The sequence below is a fragment of the Amblyraja radiata genome, chromosome 3, assembly GCF_010909765.2.
Source record: "Amblyraja radiata isolate CabotCenter1 chromosome 3, sAmbRad1.1.pri, whole genome shotgun sequence".
Lineage (NCBI taxonomy): Eukaryota > Metazoa > Chordata > Chondrichthyes > Rajiformes > Rajidae > Amblyraja > Amblyraja radiata.
This window is the reverse complement of record NC_045958.1, coordinates 72,413,441-72,427,060: the sequence shown is the minus strand read 5'-3', so window position 1 is coordinate 72,427,060 and position 13,620 is coordinate 72,413,441. Positions and strand designations below refer to the sequence as shown.

Here is a 13,620-nt window from a genome sequence, read left to right as displayed (position 1 = left end):
GGATGAAAGTTCTTTCTCTTGGCTGATACAATGTTATTCAGTAAATCTCATCTCATCTCAATGTTATTCAGACAACCTCATCTCATCTCAAAACAGTTATTTAATAATGGCTCATTAGCCAAAGTCCCTAATCTGATTTGGGTTCTCAACCCATAACATTGATAATTCCTATTCTCCCAGAGATCCTGCTCGACCCACTGAGTTCCTCCATCAGTTTGTTTACACGAGCTTGTATCTTTGAAAGTGACAGATTGGGATAATGATAAAAACATAAAGGATCCTATCTTCATCAATAGAAGTGTAGAGTACAACAATATGACATTTATTATTAGCTGCAATCCTTTTCTTTACCCATGATATGTGATGGAATTTATCCTGGAGTAAACTTTGTAGGCAATTTTTTAGTCTGATTACACCAATCAAGAGTGTTATCCAGATTCTTCCTGTTGGGAAACCCCTAATGTCACTTCTAAGTCACTCCTTTGGAGCGTTACAGGAAAACAGACAACAAATATGTCCAGGAGGTGCACATTAAAAAGGTCTCCAAAGATAAAATGGACCAAATCATGCAGTGTGCCAATTGTGTGCCTCTTCACGTGTCCCCAAGCTGACACTGGCTCCCAATATTCCCAATGTCAGGAGGTACCCAATAAAAAGCAGGATTTTTTTGAGGAAAAGTTACTTATTGGAGGATCGTGAGGCTAATTGATAGGAAAATTGTCTAATTTACTCTGGTAAGGAACAACATTGAATGTCGTCTAGTTGCTGTGGATGGTTGGGTAAGCTACAGTGATGGTTAACGTGATGCCGATAATAGCCAAGGATAAAAATCATCTTATGTTCATAGGTACCAGCATGATGACTCTGAGACAATCTACGATGAAGTCACCTTTTTAGCCACTGATGATTCAAATTCAGCTGAAAATGTCCTGGAGATCAAGGTCTGTGAGAATTCATTGATTATGGTCAAGAGTTTTGCAAGAGCAGAGTTCTGAGCATTTGCATTATAAGGGTTTGTTCCAACATTAAATGTCGTAGGAGACAAAATGTTCTATTTTTGAATACTTCTGGTTTTGGATTTACAATCCGACTCAACTGTTGAATGTCAGATTTAAAAATCTCTCCCAGAATGCTGATTATCACATCCTAATTTCCTGTGGGCTTTCTTACTGGACTAGTGATATTCCCAGTCCTTATTTTGCGGCATATGGCAACTCAGAGATTTCCTCATGGACCCTGCTGACCAGGCAGGGACGCAATAACAGTGGCAACAACAGCTAACATTGATACCACCTGGCTTTGGATTGCCAAGGTAAATATTGCCTGACAGGTAACAACTCCATCAACTCCAAAAAGGTGCTGGTATGAATATCAATTTAAAATTAAGCTACATTTATAAACAATTTTTCCCATCAATAAAACCCCCTCTTCTGATTTAATTGTGTTACAAATCAACTTCTAATTTAAGAACTAATAACTAAGAAATATAAAATTAAAGTATAAAATAAACACGTTAAAAATGTCAAAATCTGCTTTTTACATTTTTAGAGATGTTGGTATGTTGCGGTGTGATGGTGTGAACAAAAGAAACCCCACTGGATTTTCCCTTACAGTTCACATACTTCTTTATCTTCTTCTATTCCATGCCTTGGGAACATTATTTTTTAATACCGCTTTGCATTCAAGAGGTTGAGTTCCAAGTTGCTCCATAACAAAATAAATCTTTGGATATACTTCCTCAAAATCTTTGGAACATGGAAGTTGCCAACTTTGAGTAAGCACTTGATGGAGTTGGTACCTGTCAGACAATACTTGCCCTGCCCATGCAAAGCTACGAGGTGCCAATGTTGGCTGTTGTTGCCTCCTTTATTGCTTCCTTGCCCGATCTTGAGGGGGAATCTCCAAGCTATCATGTGCACCCTTAAAGGAGAGCTAGAAGAGGTTTGTCCACATGTTCCTCTCCCACTTTGCTGCCTCAACCTCCTCCTTTTCCTCATCCTACTGGAGATTTTCAGACCAGGCCTGATCCTTCATTATGACCAAATTGTAGAACATGCAACAGACAAATATTATGTACAGTGTAGAATCGGCGCACTAGAATCAGGCACAAGAATCTCATCAGGTGGACCCTAATTTCACTTTCCACATCAAACATAGAACAGTACAACAAAGGAACAAGCCCTTCAGTTCACAATGTCAGTGTGCAACCTGATGCCAAGACCAGCTGTTATCTGCCTGCACATAACCCATATCCCTCTATTCACTGCATATCCTTATGCCTTTCCAAAAGTCTCTTAAAGGACACTAATATATCTGCTTCCACCACCACCACCACAATGCACACACACCACTTTTATTTTTTTATATCATGCCCTGCACATCTTCTTTAAACATTGCCCCTCTCACATTAAAGCTACGCTCTCTAGTATTTGATATTTCCATCCTGGGAAAAGGTTTCTGACTGTCTACCTGTCAAGTCAAACTGTAATGAAAGGACTAATGCTAAATTAAAATCACAAGCGCACAATAGTAGGAAAAGAGCATATACCGTACAGGTGAAATGGAGTTAAAGGGGGAGGAGTGTTAGGTATGGGATAATTAGGATAAGTAATTGGTGTCTTGTGATGTCTTGGACAAGTACGCATGAGCGGGGGGAGACTGGAGGTGGCGTCCTGCAGTAAAGAAGCTTGTATGATTCCTCCCGTGTCCGAGCCTTTATTCAAGACTGTTCAAAGCATCCGAATACACAACAATTGGCGACGAGGATAAAAGAACGAAGATAAGAACAAGGCCAGCAAGAAGAATCGAAAACAAAAGTTAAAAATAGAAGTAGTATTTGGAAACAAGTGGAACAGCACCAAGCCAAATGGTTTTGAATTGGCGCCAAAAAGAAAAAAGGTAGGAACGGGAAGCAATAGCTCAGGGAAGAGCTAGGAAAACAAGCAGGGGCAGTAAGGGTCACCAAGCACGGTGTCAGCTTACCTGGAATGTATCCAGGGCTGTGCAGCCCACAGCCAAGCCCAAGCAGCAGCCACAGACGTCGGGTGGGGGCCTAGTACCGTGAAGGCCACGGACAGGTCCAGAGAAGCCACCGACAAGAGGACCGTGTAGCCCACGGCCAGCCCCAGTAGCAGCCACAGACGTCAGGTGAGGGCCTAGTACCTTGTAGGCCACGGACAGGTCCAGAGAGCCACCGACAGAGGCTGAGTCTTCAGCCCAGCCGGGAACAGTCAACCCGGTGGGGGGAGAAAACAGAGAAAGCCCGGTCGGGATCAGAGTCAGCCCGACCGTGAACTGAAAAGCGGACAGGCCCGCGAGAGAAGTTGACTTGCGGCTAAAACTTGAACAGTATAATCTAAGAGACTGTCCTAAAAACTGCCGCGATCGCCAGCAAAGGCATGCAGGACTGATTATCTACAGCACCCGATGATAGATAATCATCATAACCAGTGCTAAAAGACTAAACTGTTAAATACCTTAAGACCTACAACATCCAAATGCCTTCAAAGTAATGGCTGAAGCAATAAATCAAGTGGAACTGTAAATTAATTGCTGAATCTGCCAAAATAAAAAGGGAAAAAAAAAAAAAAAATGGAAAAGAAGTGTTTGGTCATTGAGTGAAATCCAGTTCATCATTTTGGGGTGGATAAATCAGATCCCTTTCAAGCGGGGAATCTGCACAAAAACATTAGAAGACTTGACACTACCCTTTCTATGCCTCATCATTTTAAATACCTATCAGGTCTCCCTGCAACCTCCGGCATTCCAGTGAAAACAATCCCAGTCGCCAATCCCCCCCTAATCCCGGCATCATTCTGGTATACCCACTCTACACCATTTCCAAAGCTTTCCACATCCTTCCTGTAATGGGACGACCAAAACTGCACGCAATACATCAAGTGCGACCTAATCAAAGGTCCTATAAACCTTCATTATGACTTCCTGACTCTTATATAAAGAGGCTCGACCAGTGAAGGCAAACTTACCATATGCCTTCTTTACAAGTCTATCTACATGTGTTACCACTTTCAGGGTGTTATGACTATGGCAGTGCTCAGCTGAACTAACAGGAGTGCGGAGGGTGAAGGCAATAGGGAAGGAATCCCCCTTGATCCTTAATACCCACCATATTTTAGCTGGCCATGTAATACAACAGCCAATATATAGATAGGTTTTGCAGACTGTAGGAGAATAAAGATGATGTGAGTTTAACTGAAATATGGTATTGACCAAGAAAAGTTCACCTCATGAATGCATATCAGTGAGTCATCCACGAGTGACAGGCCTTATAACTCATGTAAAGATCTGGGTTCACCTGGGGATTCTGGGGTACCAAATAAGTCCAATCTCTCTATTCCCTAAGAATGATGAAAGGCTGCAACAGGCACAATTCTCCAGTCTGAAGAAGGGTGTTGACCCGAAACATCACCCATTCCTTCTCTTCAGAGATGCTGCCTGTCCCGCTGAGTTACTCCTGCTTTTTGTGCCTATCTTTGGTTTAAACCAGCATCTGCAGTTTCATCTTACACAATCCTCCATTGTTCCTCTCAGCGGCTCCATTCAGAGGAGAGGTAGATAAAATCTACTTTGTTGAGAGGAGTAATGGAAAAGTCTTCATTGCCGGGAGAAGCAGCAGACTGATGTGTGCTACTGAATCAGCTGACTCATCCTGTGATGATTTGGAAAGCAAAGAAAGTCAAAGACATTCTCCATTTGCATGGCTGAACTGTGTAGGAAGGAACTGGAGATGCCGGTTTACACCAAAGACAAGCACAAAATGCTGGAGTAACTCAGCGAGACAGGCAGCCTCTCTGGATAGTAGCATTTTCACACCTTCCCCTTCCATATCTCCATGTCTCCCTCTCCCCTGACTGCAGAAGGGCCTCGACACAAAACGTTACCCATTCCTTCTATCCAGAGATGCTGCCTGATGGCTGAACTGTACCTGCAGAGGTTTATTGATGTCAGTAAGCACTGCTTCTGAAAGAAAGGGAAGTTGGGGGATGGCAGAGCAAATAAAGTGCATTGCATAAAAGGATTTCTAGTTCCCTGTAATTTTAGATTTAAAACTAAAATGAGTTTGAATGACCAAAAGTATTTCTAAAGCCATAGCCAGGTTAAACTCGGACTTTAACATACCCGTGGACAGTGACTGCCTCACCCTCTGAGTTACTCCAGCTTTTTTGTCTACCCTCTTTAAGGAGAAATTAGGTAGGAGGAGAAAGATTTAAAGTGGATCTGAGGAACAACTTTTTCTCACAGCAGGTAGTGGGTAGTGAAATGAACTGCCCAAGAAAGTGGTCGAAGCAGATGCAGAGAAAAAATTAGACAGGTTATTTTATGTTTAGAGGGAGACAGGTCTAATACAGGCAAATGGGACTTTCTGAGGTAGACAACTTGTTCAGCATGAACCAGTTGGCACAAAGGTTTTGTTTCCATGCTGTATGACTCTATGACACTATAACTATCCTCAGGCTGAGGCGAGCAGGATATCATGCCCAAACTGTGTCAATATGGTTGGAGAATTGCATACTTTACAGGAATGATGTGCTGCCATTTGGAAGGATGTAGTGTAGAATTTCAAGGGTGTTGTCGAAAGTGGGAATTTTAGCTTTGAAGAAAGGTGATCTTGTCTGAGGCTGAAGGGAGATAAGTCAAACTGATGGAATTGCTTATTTACCAAAGTGTAAAGTGGAAGAATCTTATTCTCTCAGCCAAGAAGTCAATTAGTAGGATTGAATAGGAGCTGAAGATAAATATTTTCAACCAAAAGCTTGGATTCAGGAACACTCTGCCTAAAGGGAGTGGAAGGTGGCAGAATGTTTTAGTTCACTTATTTTGGCAGACACAGGCAGAATAGCCTTTGTTTGAATCCTAAATTTCTATTGTTCGCTAATTAATTGCAAATATTATATCGAAGAGAATATATCTGGTGAACTGAGAAATGGGGCTCAAATTGTAGACATGTGCACAAATTCAAAATCTGGCCCGATGTGACTAAGATAGTGTTCTGATCAATTCTTACTAACTGGAGTTGCCTTTGGTACCTTGTTATACCTGAACTTTAACCTTGTTTCAAAATTAACCCCCGATAGCCTGGTAATCAGGTATTAGTGCAGTAACGCACAACTTTACTGTGTTTGCCCACTAGGTGATACCAGTGAATGATGAACCTCCGGCACTGAAGTCTGGTTTGAACCCCATGCTCTACTGCCTTGAAGGGGGAGAAGTTGTCATTTCAACAGAAAATCTTCATGCCACTGACATTGACAGCAATGATGAGAAGCTGTTGTTTATAATTGCAAGGCAACCATTACACGGGGTGGTACAGAAGCGCAACCAGATTGCTGATCACTTTACTCAGGCAGAAGTTATTGCTGGAGTAGTGAAGTATATACACACAGGTAAGCAGTTACTCCTTGGTGCCACTATAGTCTTGGCAAAGCAGCACATCTGTGCTAACAGCCCTGAATTGAAACATTCATGGGCCTGTCCCACTTAGGTGACTTTTTAGGCGAGTGCAGGAGACTCTGCGCTCGTCACATGGTCGCCACATGTTCGCTGGTGGTCTCTGGTGACTCTCCTTCATGGTCGAGAGGATTTCCCACATTCTGGGAACGAGTCGCAGCCTCAGTATGGTCGCCGCAAATTTTTCAACATGTTGAAAATGTTTCTGCGATCAAAAATTGGTCGCCATGGAGATAATCGATAATCCTGTAGTCGTAGGTGCAATTGTAGTGGGGTCGCCATGTAGTTGTAGGTAGTTGTAGGTAGTCGTAGGTAGTTTTAGCTAATTACCTTTGCTGACTGGTCATTTTCATTGGCTCCTTGGATAAAAAAAACGTAAGCAGGAGTTTTCAGAACCAACGATAACCGACTGGTAAAGTTAAATGACCGCCGAACTTCACAGATGTGTAACTCTGGCTTATTAAAAGTTGTCCGGCTTCCTAAAAGTTGTCTCCACTCCTTCTCCCCCCTTCTCCCCCCCCCCCTCCCCCCTTCTCCCCCCCCTCTTTTAAAGGACTTACCGTACACTGTGCTAGCCGTCTTAATTACAGCGCCAACCTTCCTGTTCATCGCGGTGTGTGTCTGTATCTCCTTGGCTTTGCACTGTGTGAATTTCAGACAACGCTCCCCCCGCCTTTGCGATGTGTTTGTGTGTTTGTGTTCCACTCTGGCAGTCGCCGTTCCAGTTCCCGATTTTTCAGGCAACTGCCAGCAACTTGACAGTCATAGAAACATAGAAACATAGAAAATAGGTGCAGGAGTAGGCCATTCTGCCCTTCGAGCCTGCACAGCCATTCAATATGATCATGGCTGATCATCCAACTCAGTATCCTGTACATGCTTTCTCTCCATACCCCCTGATCCCTTTAGCCACAAGGGCCACATCTAACTCCCTCTTAAATATAGCCAATGAACTGGCCTCAACTACATTATGTGGCAGAGGAATTCCAGAGATTCACCACTCTCTGTGTAAAACATGTTTTTCTCATATCAGTCCTAAAATATTTCCCCTTTATCCTTAAATTGTGATCCCTTGTTCTGGACTTCCCCAACATCGGGAACAATCTTCCTGCATCTAGCCTGTCCAACCCCTTAAGAATTTTGTAAGTTTCTATAAGATCCCCCCTCAATCTTCTAAATTCTAGCGAGTACAAGCCGAGTCTATCCAGTCTTTCTTCATATGAAATTCCTGCCATCCCAGGAATCAGTCTGGTGAACCGTCTCTGTACTCCCTCTATGGCAAGAATGTCCTTCCTCAGATTAGGAGACCAAAACTGTACGCAATACTCCAGGTGTGTTCTCACCAAGACCCTGTACAGCTGCAGTAGAACCTCCCTGCTCCTGTACTCAAACCCTTTTGCTATGAATGCTAACATACCATTCGCTTTCTTCACTGCCTGCTGCACCTGCATGCCTACTTTCAATGACTGGTGTACCATGACACCCAGGTCTCGTTGCATCTCCCCTTTTCCTAATTGGCCACCATTCAGGTCTACTTTCCTGTTTTTGCCACCAAAGTGGATAACCTCACATTTATCCAAATTATACTGCATCTGCCATGCATTTGCCCACTCACCCAGCCTATCCAAGTCATCTTGCAGCCTCCTAGCAGTCGCAGGCAGTCCACTGAAAAATTGCCTAAGTGTGACAGACCCATAAGGCAAAGTACAGGATTGTCAGAAAAGTAAGGAACTGCAGATGCTGGAATCTTGAGCTAAGCACAAAGTCCTTTCGGAACTCAATCGCTCAGGCAATATCTGTGGAGGGAATGGACAGGCCAAATTAAAAGTTCTTACTTTTAATGTAAAACCCCACCCGGCTTTAACTGCTGGGTACACAGCTTCCCCTGTGAACTAACATAAACTCGAAATGCTGGAACTCTGAAAGAAAAACAGAAAATGCTGGAAACACTCAGTTGGTCAAGCAGCATCTGTCAAAAGAAAAATAGTTAATGTTTTACAAATCGGTGAAGGTCTGTCATTATATTGTTTATCTTTCCACAGATGTTGCCTGTCCTCAAGAATGTTTCCAACTTTGTTTTTTTACTTGTATTTCCGTTAAACTTTGCAATGCCCCTCCTCAGATAAGATGAGCACACATACTTCAGCTTTCTCCTTCTTTCCTGTCTTGGATCTATGTTGTGGTTTAGATTTAGGGTTAGGTTTATCATTATGGTCACGTGCATTGATACAGCAAAAAAAAGACATACCATGCCAAGGAGAAAAAAAACCCCAGAATGTAGCATATAGTTTTACTGCTACAGAGAAATTGCAGATTTTTTTTAAAGTGCAAGGGCCACGACAAATTAGGTTGAGAATTAAAAAATTGATCTTGGCTTGTGAGAATACCATTCATGAGTCTGATGATGATAGATGCCCTGATGATAGATGCCTCCTTCTTGAAGAAGCATCTCTTAGAGATGTTTTTGATGAAGGAGAGGGCTGTGCCCATGATGGACTGGGCTAGTTCCATCACTAGCTGCGGCCACTTGTGTTCCTGTGCATTGGAATTGTCATACCAGGCCATAAAACAACCATTCAGGATGCTTTCAACAGTGTCCTTCTTCTCTCTGCGAATGGATCCAGGAGCAGAGCTGGCATATTCCTGGTATTCTTTCCGCAGTGTGCAGGTACCGAGATCCAGAAGGCACCGCTGGATTTTCAGCACACAACGCTGGATTTTCTGTACACAACGCTGTATTTTCTGCACACAACGCTGTATTTTCTGCACACAACGCTGTATTTTCTGCACACAACACTGGATATTCTACCTCCAACCAACGTTTCTCCTCACCAGCAGCACATTCCGGTCAATATTGTGAGGTGTCAGTTTCATCAGGACCTGATCCACCACTTTCTGAGCCTGAGTAGAAATGTGGAGAGGCTAGAATACTCAGGAAGTTTTAATCCAACCTTCAATGATACTTTATTGTCACATGTACTTAGGTACAGTGAAATATGTTGTATTTGCATACAATCTGGTAAAATCATACAGCAGACCTCGCTTAGACAGTACACAGAGAGACTCCTCGGGAGCTCTCCCCGCTCTTGGCAGCCCACCCACTGGGTTGTTTGGTTCTGCGGCGCATCTCGGGAGCCTGTGAATTGAAATATCATTCTTAATCTAAGAATTACATAAAGCAAAGCCTCATAGAATTTGATTCTCATCTTGTTTCTTTCCCTTAGGTGGTGAGGTGGGTTTAGCACCCTGCTTTGACACCATGACGTTTGTCGTCTCTGATTGGGACGCAGGCACGCTTGGACACTGCTGCAATGAAGAACCACTTGTTCCTCCATTACCTCTGCACGATTCTCTCCCAGTCTACGATCTCAACATCTCTGTCATGCCCATCGACAACCAACCACCAAAAATTACTATTGGTAAGAAAACAACATTTCTATGTTCAATTAGTGTGAATGTACACTCAATGACTCAACACTTTCACTGGTACAGCTTTGATGAGACCGGCCGGTGTCACCACTGTTTACCTTTGCTTCTGATGATCTGTGTAGTCTCATTTCAGAGCTTTACCAAGTAGGCACAGCCTGGCATGTTTTTTTTTCAGTCCACATTACTGGACCAAGGTTCATCACCTAGATTAGTGGCTGTGGTGGACCTGGCTAGTTCATGTTCAGAGGCTGGTTCAATAGCCTAATGCTGGGGAAACCCAGCACAATGACGCCGTGTGAAGGAAGGAACTGCAAATGCTGATTTAAACTGAAGATAGACACAAAATGCTGGAGTAACCCAGCAAGACAGGCAGCATCTCTGGAGAGAAGGAATGGTTGATGTTTCAGGTCGAGAAAGGTCTTGACGGGACCCGACGGATCTCGACCTGAAACGTCACCCATTTCTTCTCTTCAGAGATGCTGCCTGTCCCGCTGAAGTACTCCAGCATTTTGTGTCTGACAATTATGCTGTATTGATGAGTTATGGGTGCATTATCATCCAGTGTGCCTTGGACTTAGCAGATCCTTGTTAGTCCCAAGAAACAGCTGAATGTTGCCAGTTCCTTTTAAAGCCAGAATGATATAACCCAACATGTTGCCTATGTAGAACATTATGTTGCAACATATGCTGCAAGGCATCTCTAACCCCTCATTTTCTCCAAACAATAAACAAAACTGGTTTGCTTTAAAACATTTATTAATCATAAACCATGTTGAAAAGAGATGACTTTAGTGCAAATTATTTACATGCCACCTTGTTCTATTTCCTATAAATATGGTGTTACTACCAATGTGCTCAGAAAAAGAATGGTTTATTCATAAAAGGTAGACAAAAATGCTGGAGAAACTCAGCGGGTGAGGCAGCATCTATGGAGTGAAGGAAATAGGCAATGTTTCGGGTCGAAACCCTTCTTCAGACTTCTTTATTCATTTTTCAAGTTACCAGAGCAATATAATCCTGGGCTTTTTAATACAGACTTCTGTGTTATAATTTGAAAAGTATTCTTCTCCCATCTGATGATGTCACTTTCCAGGTGAACTATTTGTTGTTGATGAGGGGTTTTCAGCTGCCATCACTGTCGACCACTTGTGCGCTAGCGATCCAGATACTGCAGATGATGAACTGTCTTTCATCCTGTGGTCCCCACCTATGTTTGGTTACATAGAGAACACATTACCATCGCCAGGGCACGAGAAGAGCAACATGGGCATCAGTATAGGTAAGATCAATTGGAAATGAATCTGAATCCTTCAATCCACTCAGTTTCTTCTCTCTATTAGCTGTTAAACTATCTCTCTATAATGAAAGATTAGTCTATAAAATGCAGTTTATGGAGCACAAAGTTGCCCCATTATCAAGAATAAAGTGAAATTTTAAAAAGTGCATATTACAATTATTATTCCTTAACTAAAAAGAAGCGTGGTTGCAAACTACGCACTGGATATGCCAATAGTAGAAAACACTGTATACCTTGATGGCAATTTGCAAAAGTGTATGCTCAGAGAATTGAGTTATTGTCTCCAAGTTATTAGGATGCAAAACAGCAAACAATCTCAGAGAATGGACCCAAAGCTCAAACCATTGTTCAGATAAGATTTCACACCTCTACAAATTTTAATCAGGCAAGAGACTGCTGAAGGTACACAAAAATGCTGGAGAAACTCAGCGGGTGCAGCAGCATCTATGGAGCGAAGGAAATAGGTAACGTTTCGGGCCGAAACCCTTCTTCAGACTGCTGATGCTGTAATCTGAAGCACCAAACAATCTGCTGGATGAACTTAGTAGTTGAACAGCATCTGTGGAGGGAAAAGATATGTATGACAATTGTTGAAACCCTGCATCAGGATTAGGAGTGGAGAGGAAAGAGAGACAGTTTAAAGAGTCTTGGTGAGATATAAGAGACTGCAGAATCTTGAGCAAAAACAAACGTTGAAGGAGCCATCTGACCTTTTGAGTTCTTTCAGTAATTTGTTGTGTTCTGGCAGAGTCATAATATTGTGCAACACAGAAGCTAGTCCCTCCAACCCATAATTTCCATGCTGACCATTCCACATATCTGTACTAATCTCATTAACCCATATTTGATCCACAGCCCTTTAAAGCCTTGCCAATCTCTCTTAAATGTTGTGTGAATCTCTGCCTCTATCACCACCATCAAAATTCTAGATTCTAGCCACTCTCTCTGTGTGAAAAAACTCCCCCTCAGATGTCCTCTTAACCTCCTGTCTCTTGCCTTAAATATGTGTCCACTTTCCTTAGATACCATCACCATAGGGAAAAGATTCTTACTACCTGATCTGTCCACCCACTTCATTAAATCTAGTGAGTTAATGCGCTGTTTTCTCTCTGACAGCACAGTTCATATACAACTCAGGCAAAAAATCTATATACTTCACCGATTACGAGGACTCGGCATGCTGTGAATTTCAGCAGCCGAACACTATGTCTTATGATCTCAGAGACACAAAATTAATTGCCATTTGATTTAACTTTAAATTGGTAACATCATTAATAAAACCATAAAGATGTGGTGGCAATAGAGAACACGGAGAAGAGATTCTCCAGTACGTTGCCTGAATTTGCAATTGTTGCTTCAGTTGTAAAGAGTAATGGGATTTTCTGGGTTTTTTTTCACTGGAACAAGGGTGATTGTGCAATGGGTGATCTAATAGAAATTTATAAAATTACTAGACCAACTGCAGACAAGATTCCACCACTCACCCGTTCCCCCAATGCAAGCATAATTGCACCACTCACGCATCCACCACTCACGCATAGCCCCCAACTGCGCAGGCGCGGCTCATTTTTCCTCATCCCCCAGCACTCACTCCTCCTCCTCTTCCCCCTCACTCTTCAATTCCTAGGGAGGGAGGGGGCAGAGAGGGAGGGGGGAGGCAGAGAGGGAGGGGAGGAGGATGGGGTAGAGAGGGAGGGGTAGAGAGGGAGAGGGAGGGGGTTAGAGAGGGAGGGGGAGGGGGTAGAAAGGGAGTGGGAGGGGAGGGGAGTAGAGGGAGGGGAAGGGGCAGAGAGGGAGAGGGGTAGTGAGGGAGGGGGTAGAGAGAGAGAGGATGAGGGAGGGAGAGGGGGGTTAGAGAGTGGTGTAGAGAGGGAGGGGGTAGAGAGGGTGGGAGTGAGGGTAGATAGGGAGATCCTCCACACACACCCCTCTCCATCTCCCTCTACCACCCCTCTCCCCACCACATCTTCCTCCTCATTTCCCTCATCCTCCTCCCCTCACTCCCATTCCCTGTCTCAGGATCTACCCAGGTCGTAGAGCAGTGCCAGGGCCTGGAACTCGATCTGGTTGTTGGCCCGGCCCTGGCTGTAGACTCCAGCCATCAGCTCGGCCGCTGCCTGGGCTATAGTGCAGGCTACGAATTCATCTCTGAGCTCGTCCCTGACCACGGACCCAGGCTCGTCCTTGGTTCCAGCGGCAGCTTCTTTTGTGGCTTCTGTCACGGCCCCATCCCAAGCCCCGGACTCGGCCCTCACTCCAGCTCCAGCACCACCCTCCCCGTCGGGCGCTGGGCACCGGCAGCCACCGCCACGTGAGCGCTAGAGTGCCCCTCCCTCCCAAAGTGTCCCATCCTGCCTTGCGAGTGCATTGTGACGTCACTCAGGTTTTTTCCCCCGAAATGGGTGTGTTTTCAGGCTGTTTTTATA

The 13,620-nt window shown here is 43.8% G+C and overlaps 1 protein-coding gene across 3 annotated transcripts in view; it reads left to right on the top strand.

Moving 5' to 3' along the window:
* Positions 1–13,620, top strand: part of frem1 (FRAS1 related extracellular matrix 1) — a 141,577-nt gene that overhangs the window by 70,018 nt on the left and 57,939 nt on the right. For all 3 annotated transcript variants that reach the window (XM_033018045.1, XM_033018046.1, XM_033018047.1), the window contains 4 exons: positions 848–941; positions 6,152–6,404; positions 9,693–9,887; positions 10,991–11,176. In XM_033018045.1, coding sequence (XP_032873936.1) covers positions 848–941; positions 6,152–6,404; positions 9,693–9,887; positions 10,991–11,176 — 728 coding nt within the window. The remainder of the gene's footprint in view (positions 1–847; positions 942–6,151; positions 6,405–9,692; positions 9,888–10,990; positions 11,177–13,620) is intronic.